At 45.3% G+C, this 17,665-nt stretch overlaps 1 protein-coding gene across 1 annotated transcript in view; it reads left to right on the forward strand.

Moving 5' to 3' along the window:
* Positions 1–17,665, forward strand: part of Pdgfra (platelet derived growth factor receptor alpha) — a 46,147-nt gene that overhangs the window by 11,846 nt on the left and 16,636 nt on the right. Inside the window, exons 4-13 of the mRNA XM_059276012.1 lie at positions 3,399–3,659; positions 4,566–4,696; positions 7,278–7,449; positions 7,538–7,727; positions 9,982–10,097; positions 11,482–11,608; positions 12,963–13,156; positions 13,898–13,992; positions 14,940–15,072; positions 17,135–17,239. Coding sequence (XP_059131995.1) covers positions 3,399–3,659; positions 4,566–4,696; positions 7,278–7,449; positions 7,538–7,727; positions 9,982–10,097; positions 11,482–11,608; positions 12,963–13,156; positions 13,898–13,992; positions 14,940–15,072; positions 17,135–17,239 — 1,524 coding nt within the window. The remainder of the gene's footprint in view (positions 1–3,398; positions 3,660–4,565; positions 4,697–7,277; positions 7,450–7,537; positions 7,728–9,981; positions 10,098–11,481; positions 11,609–12,962; positions 13,157–13,897; positions 13,993–14,939; positions 15,073–17,134; positions 17,240–17,665) is intronic.

Consider the following 17,665-nt stretch of genomic DNA (forward strand, 5'->3'; position numbering starts at 1 on the left):
GTATATATAGTTCTGGCTGTCTTAGAACTTGCTATGTAGTCCAGGCTAGCCTCCAACTCATAGCAACCCTTGGCTTCAGCCTGCTGAGTGCTAGGATTAAAGGCATGGGCTGCCATGTTTAGCTTGCTTTTTTATTTTTATTTTTTAAAGAGAGGGTCTCCTATGTAGTTCAGACTGGTCCTGAATTCATCATCCTCTCTCCTCACTTCCTGAGTCTCAGAATTATGGGCATGTGTTACCATACTTAGCTTTTTTATTGTTGCTTTTGAGATGAGTTTTTGCTGTGTTGCCCGGAATATCCTTACACTTCCAGGCTCAAGCGATCCTCCTGCCTCAACCTCTCAGGTAGCAGAGAGTACCCACATTATGACCAGCCAGATACAGAAAATTAAATAAAGATCATTTGCACTTTCAAATCAAGAAAAACTCATGGGAAGCTTGGAGAGATGGCTCAGGTGTTGGCAGCATTCATTACTCCTGTGGTGGACCCGGCTTTGGTTCCTAGCACTCATGGCTGCGTCAATCTGTTATGCCCTTTCCAGGAGATTAGCGCCCTCTGCTGGCCTCTACCAGCACTGCACACATGTGATGCACCTGCATACATCTAGCCAAAACACCTACATACACACACACACACACACACACACACACACACACACACACACACACACACGTTATTTTTAAAAGAGAGAGATTCATGGCTGGGGATTATAACTCAGTGGCAGAGTGTTCTCCTAGCACGTGGAAGGCTGTAGAATTCACCCAGAGAGAAGAATTTATTGTCAACTTGTCATTTTGAAAATAGTCTTTACTATGGCATGTCTTTTACTGGTATGGTGCCAAAAAATCAAATGTAGTCATTCTTTTTGGGTCGGTCAATGTGAAAAAAGCGCTCACAAGTGTATCAGGCTCCAGGCCTGGTGTAGGAGGCAGACTCGACAGACAGGCGTTCAGTCGGGTAGTTTCCAAATAGCCACTCAGTTTCAGATTTAATACAAACATGTATTTACTTTAGATGAACTGGGAGGAATTCTTTTTGTCTTTGTCACTAACATTTAGGGGAATTTCCATGCTGTTGATATGATCTCGTGTCCGCTGAGAAGCAGGCACCGAGACAGAAGCTATGCAAGGGTTTTTTTTTTTAAATTTTTTTTATGAGGGTCAAGGCCTAGGAGAGGAGTGGGGGAGTCCTGCATGGTCCTGCTTGAATCATCAGGTTGCTAAGTACTACAGTGCTGAGGAGTGGGCCTCCTCACCATGGACCTTAGTTCCCCTCAGTCATTGGTAGGAAGCATTGATGGGGAGTGTGACCTTAGGGTATGAGGACCACCAGGCTGGGCTTTAGAGAGTCAAGCTTCTGTGGTTGGAGGGATGTGCTTTCTCCAGACTCCAGGCCTAGCTGACAGCTTGAGATGCATTTGGTCTACCAACCACCTTGCCTTTGCTGTGAGCCTTTGCCAACCTGTACCTGTCAGTACGCGTATGTGGTGTTGTCTCCCTGGACAACCGTACAAAGAAGGACCCTGGCATTACCTTTGCGACATATACTTAGTATTTGCTCATAGGGAAGATTAGTATTGGAAAGGAAAGCCCAGCGGAAGCATTAGGGACATTAGTCTGTCTACCTAAACTTGAAATTAAGGTGTGGCTTTTGTTTGAACTCCTTGTTGACAGGATTCAAGGGTTTGGAACTCTGAACACAAATTGAAACAATGGGAATTTCAGTACGTTGTTGGGAATGGGAAGAGCTTTGGAATTATAGGCCTGTTGCCGGACCCACCCAGCTTTTACTTCATCTTCATGGGTGCTGGGGATCTGAACTCAGGTCCCAGTGTTTGCGTGGCAAGCATTTTTCCTGCTAAGTCATCTTTCCAACCCTGAAATGATTTTTCTAACAGTAAAAACAATTTGTTGTGAAAAGAGGAGATATATATTTAGAACATTACTTCAATGCTGCACATTAATGATGTTGATGAAACTAATAATAATGTTAATAATGACAATAAGAACACATAGTTTCCTTCAGTTTTTATTTTTGTTTTTGTTTTGTTTTGTTTTGTTTTAGTCCTGGAGGGTTTTCTCCATGTCGTGAACATAACGGACTGTGGGCTTGTTAAAAGTGAATCCTGAGGTTTCAGTCTGCCTAAACTAGTCCGGATTTTTTTTCCCCCAGTTCCCACCTCCAGTAGAAACACCACCCAAGTGGCCGTTGTGTCACCGTTCTCCTGTGGGACCTTCTCCTGGGCGGTTATAAAGCCGGGCCGTTTCTGCAGCTGCTGCTGCTGGTGCAGACACTTAGTACTTTTCAGCACAGCAGCTTAACTAGAGACTCTTTGCAAAGAAGGGTTTCAGGCTGTGGAATTACCCATGCTGGGATAAAGCCAATCTTTGGATCACTAAGAGCATGCTCTGCCCCCGCTCCCTGAATTCCACCCCCACACCACAGCCTGGGCTTTTTTTTTTTTTTTTTTTTTAACTTATTGAGAGATTATTTTTGACAGATACCTGCGCTACTTGTCAATGATACCAGCTATAGGGGTTTCTTTCTTTCTTTCTTTTGGTTTTTCGATACAGGGTTTCTCTGTGTAGCTTTGGAGCCTGTCCTGGAACTCCCTCTGTAGACCAGGCTGGCCTCGAACTCACAGAGATCCGCCTGGCTCTGCCTCCCGAGTGCTGGGATTAAAGGTGTGTGCCACCGCTGCCCGGCCGGCAGTAGGGGTTTCTGAGAGTAGTTCATAAGAGAAGGATTACGGCTGGAAGTAGACACCTATAATCTACCACTGGAAAAGTTGAGCCAGGAGGACCGATTGTGAGTGCAAGGACAGTAAGGCCACTCTGCATCATTTAACATGTTCCAGTCCAGACTGGGAAACACAGCAAGACCTTATATCAAACAAAACCAACCACAACAAGAATGCAAAATACTGGATACATATATAAATAAATGGAAGAAACAAGGATTACAATTGGTGTCTTAATCTTCAGAATTTTGATTTGGCTTCCTGGATGGTATTTCTAATTATCATTGTTGTTATTTAGTTGTTGCTGTTTGATCTTAAAGTTAATTTCTGCTTGTCACAATAACTAATGTTGGCGGTGTGACTCTTGAATATATGTGCAGAGGTAGCATTCACACCTAGCAACAACAACAACAACAACAATAATAATAATTTCATACCTAGCAAGAATAATGCCAGGCTGGGGGTGTAATTCAGTGCAGAGCACTTGTCTAGCGTGTGTGAGCCTCTGAGTTGTTTCTCTAGCACACCAACACAATAAATAATAATAACAATAACAACAACGATGATGATAATATCAGTGGGATACCTTTTCTGTATATGTGTGTAAAAATGAAATGAAACCCTAATAGATTCTTCTTTCTCTCCTTAAAATCACAGACCCAGACATGGCCTTTGTGCCTCTAGGGATGACAGATTCTTTAGTCATCGTGGAAGAAGACGATTCTGCCATCATACCTTGTCGCACCACAGACCCGGAGACTCAAGTGACCTTGCACAGCAATGGGAGGCTGGTGCTTGCCTCTTACAACAGCAGGCAGGGCTTCAACGGGACCTTCAGTGTGGGGCCGTACGTCTGTGAGGCCACCGTCAAAGGAAGGACGTTCAAGACCGGCGAGTTCAACGTTTATGCGTTGAAAGGTACTTCCACCTCTTCCAATGAGAGCAACGGGCGGACAATTAAAGGCTTTTTAATTTGATGGTAGGCCCTGGCAGTGGAGACCTGGTTCTGGTTTAGGAATTCAAGATTCTTTTTTCATTATACAATGTGCTTGACCTCTGTGGTTATAATAACCCAGGCTTAAAAACCACCACAGGCTGAACTTGCTTATACGTGTAAGAGTGCATGCTCCATGAAAAATCCCACAAGGAATCCTTTCTTGCATAAGCCTCTTACTATTGATTCACATTCCTGACTACACAGCCTTAAGAAACAAACATACACCCCGGGGGGTTGGAGACCTAGATTCATTGCCGTAACTTAAGACCGAAGTGATTTCAGTTTTGAAGGAAGGCTGTAGTTAAAGAGGCTGAACTTCCTCCCTTTGATGTGAGGGGGTTAGTCAGACTGGCAAAGTCTATCACACGCTGGTGGCTGGAGTGGAAGATTTTTAGGGAGGACTTGACGTGGACATGGGGCAGAAGCAAGAACATGTCACTTGCCTCCTGTTACAAACTTATTTTGTGCTGGGCTTTGGGGAGGCGCTAAGAATAACTGAGGAGCGGAGAAGAGAATTGGCGGCTGGCAGCCCAGAGCCTTAAGGTGGCCTGAAAGAATACAACCATAGCTAACCCAAATGCCCAGGCACATGATGTTCTGGTTAAAAGAGATTCATTCTTCTTATTGTTATTATTTTGTATTTCTCTGTTGTAACTATGTCCCAAGTTGGATAGCACCAAACGGCAAGGCTTCTTAGACTTTCCAGCTTTTGTCTCGATCACACTAGTTTGCACACGATTCTTCATCATTTTCGATGAACCTGACTCAGCTCCACGTTTACTCTGAGATCCTAACTGCACTATATTTCCTTTGTCCTGTCATTATAGCAACGTCAGACCTGAATCTGGAGATGGAAGCTCATCAAACTGTGTATAAATCAGGGGAGACGATAGTGGTGACCTGTGCTGTCTTTAACAATGAGGTGGTTGACCTTCAGTGGACCTACCCTGGAGAAGTGGTAGGTGCCCCCGGGTATGGAGCGCACAGAGCCAGCACAACAGAACTTGAAATGCTCACATGCCAGTGGTGTTTCTCACCCATGGGCACACCCCAGGCTTCAGCTTTCCATCCAGACGATAGGAACGTGACTCCAAGGCCTTTGCTTTTCCTCAGTCGGGAAGAGTTTGAGATGATGTAAAGGGGCCAGAGTGCTCACAATGCACAAAGACTCCCCTGGAAACGTCAGAAACAAACAGGGAGGTTCTGTGGCTATAACACAACAATGAAAACATTAAAAAAGCAGGAAATGCCTGGCTTTTAAATATTTGCCCATGGTAGAGGTAGTCATGCATCTTCGTTCTCTTGACTCACATGCCTTGGGGTTTTGAGTCATCTGATCGTGTTGCTAGGCATTTAGGTCCTTATGATCTGTAGTCATCAAGTTGTGTGACAGCACAGCAAAACGTATTCCTTCCGTCTAGCTGGAACTCTGTATAAAGTCTCATTCACTCTGATGGCTGATGTGAGAATATCAGGGATGTGCACGAAGAGTGTGGAAATCTAATGTAGAAACGGTGTTTAATTATGTGGATGGGGGCCTCATAGGGAACAAAATATACACATGTAATTATATATGGGAACAAACCCATGTGTCAGTTATACATACCACAGAAGTATTTTTCTTTTCTCCCTACTCTGGAGTTGTACATTTCTGTCCCCTGGTCTTATTGTCATCGGACAACTTTGCCTTCTGCTGGCCATTTCTCTCCCAAGCTTTGGCTGGCTCTCCTTGCCTCCTGACTGTTCTTTTACATTTTTATTCATTATTGGTGTATGTGTGAGGTGGCGTCCTTGTTACTGCACGGTTGTGGAGGTCAGAGGACTCCGGTTTTTTTGGAGTTCGTTCTCTCCTTCCATCTTTAAATGGGTTCCAGGGGTTGAAGTCAGGTTTTCAGGCTTGCAGGACAAGTGCCGTCGCCCACTGAGCCGTCTTGCCCAGCCAAGTTGGATGTTCTTAAATTAGACGTTATCAACTACATGCATTGAGGAACACTGACTGTGTAGTATGTTCACATACTCCTGGCACAATATAATGATTTGACACTTTTTTCTTCATTCTAGATTGCTGTAAATCCTTAAAACAAAAATTCTTTTCACTTACGAGAGGCAGATAATTTTTTTTTTGTTGTTGTTGTTTTCAAGACAGGGTTTCTCTGTGTAGCTTTGGAGCATTTCTTGGAACTCACTCTGTAGCCCAGGCTGACCTTGAATCCACACACAGAGATCTGCCTGCCTCTGCCCCCTAAGTGCTGGGATTAAAGGCGTGCGCCACTGTCCAGCCTGAGGCAGGTAATTCTTAAGCAGAAACACAAGATATTTGTCCCACAAATACATAAAATGCTTAAACACATTTTTTTCCCACAAAAGTATTGAAAGTTTCTTTTTGAAACTTTGTAAAAATGTGGTGGGAGACACAGGAAAACCTGCTTCCTAGAGCAACATCATTTTCAGATACCAGACAGATAGATCCTTTTGAAATTTTCATGCATAGATAAATATTTATAATTAATAAGTATCATTCTTTCAACACAGTCTGTTTTATCCATCCTCCCCGAAGTGGGTTGTATGGACAGTTTACACAGATCACTGACTATCCTATTTATTTATTTTTTATTAAAAAAATGTGTTGCAATATTGGTGACTGAACCCAGAGTCTCGTATGTGCTGAGCGCATGATTCACTGCTAAGCCACTGCCCCAGCTCAGTGTTTTAATGTCTGTCTGTCTTTTGGTTTTCCGGGGGGCTTACTCTATAGTCCAGGCTGACCAAGAACTTGCTATGTAGCTCAAGCTTGCCTCAGCCTCAGGGGAACAGTCCTGCTTCAGCCTCCACGTGCTGGATGAGAGCTGTCCAGCCACCACACCTACCTCTAATATCATTTTAAAGCATGACTTTTTTTCTTAAAGGATCTAGATTTGGGGTTACATTTACTTTTTATTGCCATATATGACCTATATATAATAATGGATATTTCATGACAGCATTTTCATCCACACATTTGATTATGGCCATCTACCCTTAACTCTCCTCTCTTGCCCCCCCATTCTAGCTGACACCCCTCTTTTTTCAGGCTAGTCCCTGTCCCTCTTTCACGCCTTTTGACCGCTTGTCTGTGCCCCAGTTAGCTTAATTAGAGTTGTTTCTAGAAGGGTGGGCACAGGGCCACTGGCAAGAATGGGTCACTTACCCGTGGCTATGTCATTGAAGAAAACGTCTCTCCTAGCAACCGCTGACTGCTTCCAGGTCCCCGGGAGGTGGGGAGGGGTGGGGTGGTGGGGGGGTAGAGGGTGTTTGTTGGCTCCTCCCCCTCCGCATTCTTGTTTTTATTCCTATTCTTCAGGTTTTATATTTTAGAGCAGCTTTAGGCTCTCAGCAAAATTGCAAAGTACAGCATAATCCCTGCTCCCACCCATACTTGCCCTCCCGATTGCCAAGTCTCCTGTGGAGTGTGCATCCATTAGAACTGATGAGTCCTTACTAGGGCTCAATCTGGAAGGGACTTTTCAAACATTAGTGGTTTTTTTTTTTTGCTACTGCAGAGAAACAAAGGCATCACCATGCTGGAGGAGATCAAACTCCCATCCATCAAACTAGTGTACACTTTGACGGTCCCCAAGGCCACGGTCAAAGACAGTGGAGATTATGAATGTGCTGCCCGCCAGGCCACTAAGGAGGTCAAAGAAATGAAGAAAGTCACCATTTCCGTCCATGGTACTTATTTCCTTAAATGTCAGTCATTCATGGTACTTGGGATCCATATGCAGTGATTATTATGTAACGGGAACTCTTGCTTACACAGAGAAAGGTTTCGTTGAGATCAAACCCACCTTTGGCCAGCTGGAATCTGTCAACCTGCATCAGGTCAGAGAGTTCGTGGTGGAGGTGCAGGCCTACCCTACTCCCAGGATATCCTGGCTGAAGGACAACTTGACTCTGATTGAGAATCTCACCGAGATCACCACGGACGTGCAGAAGAGCCAGGAAACAAGGTAAAGCGAACCCTTCAAAGATGGCTTCCATCACACGTGTCTTCTTAGAAAGAAGTTGATCTATGCCTGAGCACCCAGACCAAACATCAGCCCACCAGGTGTAGCACCTGAGCTGAGACATGTTTACAGTCCCATTTTAATCACACTTTAGCCATAACGCTGCAGCCTGGCGAAAATACGTTGATAAGTTAAGGCGAAATGGAGAGAAAGGACTGAAAAGTTTTGTCTTCCCGTGAAAGACAGCATGCTGGATCTAGCTAAAAGTGAAGGAAAGATGGGGGAATCGGATGTGCTTGGACTCAGTAGAATCCTTGATGTCATCAGATTCCAACAGACATATATATGAACGAACGGGTTCCACTTGTGAGATAATTTACATGTAGACCTACCTGTAGCAAAATGCCACCATCTGGAGTGCATCTGCCCCAGGGCAGGACTTCACTGACAAGAAGAGTGGAGTCTGATTGAGTTCGAGTCAGTGAGTCACTTGGATCCTGACCCTGGTACTGAAGTAGGTTCTCTCATCTCTTACCGGTACCACTTTCCCTTGCTCCTGGTGCTGTCCATCAACCCTGGGTCTCTCGTGTCCCTTGTGTGCTAGGCAAGGCCTCTCCCACTGGGCACCTCGATTTCTCTTGCAGTTTCCAGTTATGAGTGGAATCCAGGAGTCAGAGGGCACAATTTCTGAGACAGGGTCTGTAGCCTAAGCTGACCTTAAACTCTCAACAATCCTCCTGCCTGACAACCTTTAGGATTATAGGTGTGAACCACTGTACCATTTGAAGTAGTTATCATTATGCTTCTTCTTCTTATTATTATTAGTTTTCCGGGGACAGGGTCTGGCTATGTAGCATGCCTGGCCTCACACTCACAGTGACCCTCATGCCCCAGCTGGCAAGCACTGGGAGATATGGGGTCATCTTGGCACAATTGACATTTCACTTGTGTCTGAGCCAGAATTCTAGGCTGTAAGAAATAGCATTGGCAAGGCAGTCTTGTTGGGGGAGCGGCACAGGAAAGCTGCTTGCTAATGTGATTTGAGAACCCTTCGGCGCTAAATCTCTTCATTCCTGGGTGGGCCAGGCAGCACGAGGTGAGCGGAGTACCTGGCTTCACGGAGGTTAAAACCAATGAACCCACTGACTTTCTTAGCTAAACAAGTATAGGCTATGACTGGCCTGCATCATCTGGCCGTCCACAGCTGGATGTGTGGAGGTGGCCTCTAAGGAAATCCAGGCCTGAAGCCAAGCCAGTAGTGGCCAGAGAGGGAAGGCTAGCATAGCCTGCTTTTCTACAGGTCCTGCACTTGCAGGGTAGTTTGGAGCCCATGAAACGCTTTCCCACACATTTAGTATTATCTAATGAATTCTCAGAATGAATGCTCTGTGTGCACTATTATCATATTTTATATGTAAGGAAATGGAGGCGTAGAAAGTCTAATAATTTCTACAGTTTTGTTCCATCCCCACTGTTTTTATGTGTTGGGATGTTTTATAATGACAGCTAAATGTGAAAATACTGTATTTACACACACACACACACACACACATACACACATACACATACACACACACATACACACACATACACACATACACATACACACACACACACACACACACATACACACACACACACACACACACAGGAGGCACACATACGTGCATGCAAATGCAGACAAACACACCTGTAAGTTAGAGGACAATTTTGGGGACCCCATTGTTGTCTTGTACCTTGTTGATGCGGGGTCTCTCTTGTTTCTGCCATTGTGCTGTATATTCTAAGCTAGCTGTCTGGAGAGCTTTGGGGCGATTCTCCTGTCTCCTCCCATCTCACAGTGGGAGTGCTGGGGTTGTAGATGGGTACCTCTGCACCTGACTTTTTACGTGGCTTCTGGGGATTGAACTCAAGCCATCAGGCTGGAGCAGCAAGCAGTTTTACCAAGAGAGTCATCTTAAGTGTTTTCATTTAAAGAGGGTGTGCTTATTTCCATTTAGAAATGAGGTCTTGCCAGAATTGGTAGCTCCTGGAGATGGCATATCTCAAAACACTTGGCTTTTTATTGTGTCTCTGAGTGAGACTTTCAGCGTGTGGAAGCTAGGGCCAGAATTCTAGAAAAGATGTTGACCTTATAACAAGAAAAAGAGACTTTTTTTCTCCCCAGAAATAAAATTTCAATCAAAGACTGTAATTGCTCGAACAATTGGTGTTTATTTGGCTACTGCTTGTTAGAATACAATTCTCTTCTCTTAAGGTATCAGAGCAAATTAAAGCTTATCCGGGCTAAGGAAGAGGACAGCGGCCACTATACCATTATAGTTCAAAACGACGATGATGTGAAGAATTACACGTTTGAGCTGTCAACTCTAGGTATGGAAAGGTCACGGAAAGGTCGTGCGTTCTCAGTGAATGGCTGTCCCTCAGAGACAGCTTGGCTCTTCTCTTCATAGCCTTGGAGGAAAAGCAAGAGCTTAGGGTAGCAGCAGGGACCGGACATGCACACGTCAGGGGCCACGCTGTCACGCCTGTAAATTTGGGTTCGGGTTGAGCATTTCTAATTCCAAAGTCCGAAATGCTCTGAAACCTGAGACATTGTTTTTATCAAGGAAGGGGACAAGATAGGGTCTCAGTATGTAGCCCAGGCTAGCCTTGAAATAGTAATACTCCCGCCTCAGCCTCCAGAGTGCTAAGACTCCAGACATGTGCCTCCGCATATAACTTAAAATCTGAAACTTTTTGAGGGTTCACGTGTTGTCACCAGTGGAAAATCCTGACCTGACATCTCGTGACAGGTCAGAAAATATTCAGGCATATAAAATTTTGCGTAAAATTACCACCTGGCTGTGTGCATAAGGTGTGTATGAAGGTATAAATAAATTACATATATATAGGCCGAGTCTTTCCCTAAGACATCTCATTAGGACCCAACTTCTGAAAAGGTCTGAAATCTAAAACACTTTTGGAGAAAAAATTGTTCCGAGGAAAAATTTTAAATTAAAGTGTGTACTTTTTAGTTTAAATTTTTATTCAGTTTAGTTTTTTTATATTTATTTTTAAAATATTTATTTAGTTTAAATTATTATTTACTTTTAAGTATGTAAAAGTCAATTAAAGAGGTATATTTTCCAGCTTATTATTATTACTTGACGATGGAATCCCGTGTTTTAACACAAATCAAGGGGCTGGAGAGATAGCTCACAGGCTAAGAGCTCCTGCTGCTCTTGCAGAAGACCGAGGGTCGGGTCCCAGCACCCACGTGGTGGCTCACAACCATCCCTAACTCCAGTTCCAGGGGGTCCATTATCCTCTTGTGGCCTCCAGAGGCACCAGACACGCATATGGTGCACATACATACATTCTGGCAAAACACTTGCCTGTCTCTAATTTATTTGACTACAAATCGGCAAAAGGATCTTTAAAATCTAGTGATGCCCCTCGGATGCATTTGGGTGAAGGATGCTTTTTTTCAGATCCCAAGTGCAAAGCTAATTGGAGTGTCCTTGCCTTCCACGCTGAAGGACCACAGGCCCTTCTCCCTCCCCTCGGTCCAGATCTAAACCATCCAGCATAAAGCCCCCAGACTCTGACACTGAAGTCGCTATTAACTGATGCGTCTGTTCAAGCTGGAGTGTTTCTTTCTGTCTCACACAACTGGAGAACTATTTCTGAACTCATGGGAACGTTCCTTGGAGGGATGTCCCTCCATGGCCAGGGACAAGAATGGCTCAGCTCTGACTTCTCCCTTCCTCTGCAGTTCCTGCATCCATCCTGGAGCTCGTGGATGACCACCATGGCTCTGGCGGGGGACAGACTGTGAGATGCACAGCCGAAGGCACACCTCTTCCGGACATCGAGTGGATGATCTGCAAGGATATTAAGAAGTATGGAAACCAGATGTTCCCTATTCTTGTGTGGTCAGAATGTTTCCTTCATGACATCCAGGACCTCAAGTACATTTTATGTCTTTGGTTGACTCCTTTTGTATTCGTGATTCTTCTTGGCCCGAGGCTCACATTACTCACAAACTATACTATGGGGTTCTGAAAGTGGATTCCATCTCCTGGTGTGTGTGTGTGTGTGTGTGTGTGTGTGTGTGTGTGTGTGTGTGTGTGCATGCACAAGCACGCATGCATACGTGTGTGTTCTCAAAGGGCCTTTACTTTTCCCTTTTATTACCATTGTCTTTCTGTTTTTCTTTTAAAACTGTCTCTAATGGGAAGACAAGAAGAATTTTAAGAACCACTATCAATCAAGGATTTTTAACCGCACCAGCCTATATTTTTAGCTCAGTCCTATTTATGAGACAAGGTCTCACTATGCGGCCCAGTTTGACCTCAAACATAAAATCCTCTTGCTTTGCCCTCCCAAGTTTTGGGGTTACAGGTGTATACCACCACCCCTGGCCAGCTCACATCTCTGATTTGGTCAACTTTGTTTTGGTGGCCAGACTGGCATAGGAACAGAAGTGAAAACAGTGCAGTGCCCACATGACCGCTCACAGCCACCGGTTCTTTGGAGGCCGGAAGTGGGCACTGGACCCCCTGAAGCTGGAGTAGCAGGTGGTTGTGAGCTTCCCAGTGGGGGTGCTGGGAACCAAACCTGGGTCTTCTACAAGAGCAGCACCCGCTCTTCCATGCTGAGCCATCTCTCCAGTCCCTCCTCCCCCTTAATAAATGGGCCCCTGAAATGTGTGTTCACACTTATCCCCATGGCAACCAGCTGTGTTCAGAATGCTTTCGGTGCATCTTTGCTGAAGGCTGAGCTTTCTGCTCCTCCCCCGCCCCCCCCCCAGGGCTGTGGGGCGACTCAGGTGCTGGAACCTCTAGGTCTAATAACTTAATCCAGAAGACTACTGCAGCCCCAGGGACCTCTTAGAAGCTCTCCCTGGGGCTGGTGGTGAGGAGAGAGGGTATTTTTTGAAGGACTGAGAAATTGGGATTATTAAACAAGTTTGATATTATCTTCGGTTTGCTCACAGGTTCAAGATTTTGGATTGGTAGTTGTATTTTTTTTTTTTTTTAATTTATCTGCCTCCTTCACAAATTTAGTTATCAGTGTGAGATTGCTCCTCTGAGCAGGTGCAAATGAATTTTAATGTGAGTGAATATGCATGATATAATGAGAAAGCCAACATGTGGCAACCTCCAAACGCGTGCCGGGTCACCAATGTGGAACGGTCCCTGGTCTTTGTGACCCACAGTAATCAGATCCCCGTTTGTGTCCTGTTCTCTCTAGATGTAACAACGACACTTCATGGACAACCTTGGCCAGCAATGTCTCCAACATCATCACCGAGTTCCATCGCCGAGGCAGGAGCACCGTGGAGGGACGAGTGTCCTTTGCCAAAGTGGAAGAGACCATCGCAGTTCGATGCCTGGCAAAGAATGACCTTGGCATTGGGAACCGAGAGCTGAAGCTGGTGGCCCCCAGTGAGTGTCTCAGTAGGCAGGACAACTCCAGGTCACCAGCCAAGCCCTGACTTCCTCAGGTGGGATGCGGAATGCCAGACAGGAGTCACATAGTCATGAAGGTCCCAGGACAGAAATTCAGCCCTGTCTGCACTTGAAGCACTGGTCTTGCGGTCAGGACCTTTTGTTTGTATCCCCAGACCCAGCTGCATTTGCAGTGACTGTGGACACTTTTGTTTGTCAAATGTAGTGTAGCTCCTAAGCCTCATTAGTTTGATCATTGGTGTTGGGATGGGAAACGAGGAGGAAGAATCTTTTGTCTCTGGCTCCTTAGAACAGCTGAGTTGAGTTGAGATCTTCCAAACAAACAAACAAAGGGAGGAACAGAGCCAAAAGACAGGAGCCAAAAGGCGAAATGCCACCTCAAAAAGCTCTACCATGAAGTTGATGAGGTCGTCGTCCCTGCAAATGAAATTGCTCCCAACTCATTCCCAGGCTTCCCTGTCTCTGTTCAAATTGTCCAAAAGGGGATCCTGGGAGAATCTTTGGGAAATGTGTTTTGCCCCAGGGAAGAAATCACATCTCATTCAGAGGTACAAGTATTGGAGAGATGGTACTGGCCACCCCCAAAGTGAGCTGGGGAGCCTGGACACTTACCTGCCAGCAGTAGGACAGTCCCAGTCAGGCTCAAACACTTCCTTTCTACTCTCTGCCCCTGATAACTGAGGAAATTCTCCACTGCGTCTCTCTCTTGTCCCCCAGCCCTGCGTTCTGAGCTCACGGTGGCGGCCGCGGTGCTGGTGCTGTTGGTGATTGTCATCGTCTCTCTCATTGTCCTGGTTGTCATTTGGAAGCAGGTGAGTCTTCAGAGCCATTAGAACAAGAACGGCTGCCTCCTTCAGTGTTTGGTCCAGAGAAGGGGCTCAGTAATTACATATGTGGTGGGCTGTGTTAGATACATGTGTGGTGGTCTGTGTTAGATACATGTGTGGTGGACTATGTTAGATACATATATGGTGGATTGTGTTAGATACATGTGTGGTGGGCTGTGTTAGATACATGTGTGGTGGACTATGTTAGATACATATATGGTGGATTGTGTTAGATACATGTGTGGTGGACTATGTTAGATACATATATGGTGGATTGTGTTAGATACATGTGTGGTGGACTGTGTTAGATACATGTGTGGTGGGCTGTGTTAGATACATGTGTGGTGGGCTGTGTTAGATACATATATGATGGACTGTGTTAGATACATGTGTGGTGGACTGTGTTAGATATAGGTATGGTGGTCTATGTTAGATACATGTGTGGTAGATGGCTTTGTTGCATACATGTGTGGTGGATTGTGTTAGGTATATGTGTGGTGGACTGTGTTAGACACATGTGTGGTAGACTGTGTTAGATACATGTGTGGTGGACTGTGTTAGATACAGGTGTGGTAGATGACTTTGTTGCATACATGTGTGGTGGATTGTGTTAGGTATATGTGTGGTGGACTATGTTAGATACATGTGTGGTAGACTGTGTTAGATACATGTGTGGTGGACTGTGTTAGATATAGGTGTGGTAAATGACTTCGTTGCATACATGTGTGGTGGATTGTGTTAGGTACATGTGTGGTGGACTGTGTTAGATACAGGTGTGGTAGATGACTTTGTTGCATACATGTGTGGTGGACTGTGTTAGGTACGTGTGTGGAGAATCGTGTACTTCCTGGGTCCAGTCACTTTGCTTCTGCAGTGAAGCTTGGGTACCTCGAGACTGGTAATTCACCAGTTACCTGCCCTGGTTATTACAGAAACCACGCTATGAAATTCGCTGGAGGGTCATTGAGTCTATCAGCCCTGATGGACACGAGTATATTTATGTGGATCCGATGCAGCTGCCTTATGACTCCAGATGGGAATTCCCGAGGGACGGACTGGTGCTTGGTAAGTTCCTGTGAAGGCAGCCTCCCAGGACCCAGTGTCACCTGCACGGCTTTGCTAGTTATAGGCCCGGGGAAGAACTGGGGGCTTGAACTCTGACTGGTAGGAAATTTGTTCACAGAGCTGGGCGCAGTGGCTTACACTCTTCACCCCAGCACTGGGGAGGCTAAAGAAGGAGGGGGACTGTGAGTTCAAGGCTAGCCTGGGCTACACAGACATCTTGAGCATGAGCTCATTAGGCCTGAGAAGGGGAAGTCAAGGTGGAGAAGCTGTCTAGCCTAGGTGAGGCCCCAGATTCTATCCCCAGAACTGAAAAAGGGTAGAGTTAACTGGGTATGGCAGTGTATACTTATAGTTTTGGACTAGGGAGGTGGAGGCAGAAAAATCATGAGTTCGGTGTCATCCTGAGCTACATAGTGGGTTTCAGGCCAGCCTGAGCTACATGAGACCCTATATCGATATACCAAAAGGAAAGATACTCATAATTGTATTATTGGAATGATTTGGCCTGGCAAAGATACCACGTTGGAAAATGAAATGAACTTCTGTGACTAAAAAGGACTAGCTGAGAAGTGAGATAACTCAGTGTGTTATAATCTGTTTTGAGGACTAATAAAATACTTCTTTATATATATGCAATGTAGGATATAAAAATACATGCTGGTGTTGTGGTGCATGCCTGTAATCCCAGTGAGGCAGGAGGATTGGGAATTCGCGGTTATCCTTAGCTACATAGAGAGTTAGAAATCAGCCTGAGCTACATGAGATCCTATCTCTCAAAACCACCCCCTCCTATCTACACACACACACACACACACACACACACACACACTTTAAAACAAAACATAAAAATCAAGACAGTTTGTCACATATTTCAAAGATTTCAATCCTGGCTTGGGACCTAAAAATGAAGTCCCGAAGAGTTTTTGTGGGTTTTTTTTTTTTTTATCACATTATAAATGAATAAAAACCAGACCAAGGCAAAAAAAAGCTAGACCTACAGGTTATGGTATGTATGTATTACCTACAATCAAGGGCTCACCAGATTCAAATGCAGTCTTTTATTGTCTGTCTCACTCCAAAGTACAGCAGAGCTCAGATCTCACAGAGTCACTCCAACTGTAAGCAAGCCAGGCTGCCTCACTTATACCTGGGCATCTTTATTATATTTCCACCACTGTTTCCCAAAAAGGGACGCAGATCTTAGAGAAGTTAAAAATAATAACATTGGGTGGTGGGGGCAGGCAAACCCCTGCTGTCCATCACTTTGTCCTTGTCTTCTTGGGCAAGTCCAACTCACTGGAGGAACATCACCTTCCCAGGCGTGGATGCCGGAGGTATAGACTGGAGGAGAGGGCATGTCCGCTCTTGGTGTCATTTTCTGTCTGGGCTGCCCATGGTTGCACTGGCTTCCTGAAAATGCACCTCTCCCTCCTGATCACGGTCTCTTTAAGGGTGGAGACAACAGCTTTGATTTTTTTGGTCTCCCTACACAATGAAGGGCTGTGCTGGCACACAGCCTCTGGTCCAGGGACCTTCCTTCACGACAAAGGAGACTAGTCCAAGCTTTCACTCGTGCGTTCCTCAGAATCAGTGGCATTTAGAATACTGTAGATTTCCAGTGGTTAAGGATTTGTTAATGCAAAGGTCGCCTCTGTCTGCACGGGAAAAACAGAAGGCTAGAGAAACAGGGGGTTTGGGCGGAAGCCATGGCGGCGAGTGCCCAGGAGCCCAGAGCCTGGCAGGAGCCCATGTTCACACCAGGGATGGCTGAGCTCTTCTCTCTCTCTCTCTCTCTCTCTCTCTCTCTCTCTCTCTCTCTCTCTCTCTCTCTCTCTCTCGTCTGTGTTTTCCTTTCCAGTGCAAATGTTATTTGACAAAAGCAATTGCACTAATTTCCTTCCCTGTGGGCTCAATTCTTTTTCTGACATGGTGACTTGGAGGGATAATTAGGCTTACTCAATACAGGAAAAACTCCCACCCAGCTGTACACCCTTGCGCGCCGGCCTCTGCCGGTAAAGCCGAGGAGCCTGGAGCTGGCTTTGATGGCTCTGTTTGCCCACAGGTCGGATCTTGGGATCTGGTGCCTTCGGGAAGGTGGTTGAAGGTACAGCCTATGGATTAAGCCGCTCCCAGCCTGTCATGAAGGTGGCTGTGAAGATGCTTAAACGTGAGTGTTTCCTCCCAGGGATGCTTTGGACATGGAAATACTAAGTGACTTCATAGTAAATTGACTATTAGGTTGTGATTCTTCAGATTGTAAGTTTTATGTGGATTTAGGTTTTTGTTTTTTCTCTCTCAATTTGGTTCTTTTTTGTTTTTGTTCTTGTTTTTGGGTTTTTGTTTTGTTTTGTTTTGCTCTCATCCCTCATTGTGAAAAAGCAGATGTTTTCACTTCTGGTGACTTCTTTTTTTCAATCTTAAAGACTACGGGACTGGGGAACTGGCCCAGTGTGTAAAGTGCTTACTGTGAAAACATGATGACCTGAAGTGAGGGATGTGCTCCCATCAACCAACACTGCAGGGAGGCAGAAGAGACAGGTGGACCCTGGGAACTCACTACAGGCCAGCTTGGTTAGCCAACATGGAAAGCTCT

This window comes from Peromyscus eremicus, chromosome 10 (assembly GCF_949786415.1).
Source record: "Peromyscus eremicus chromosome 10, PerEre_H2_v1, whole genome shotgun sequence".
NCBI classification, from domain to species: domain Eukaryota; kingdom Metazoa; phylum Chordata; class Mammalia; order Rodentia; family Cricetidae; genus Peromyscus; species Peromyscus eremicus.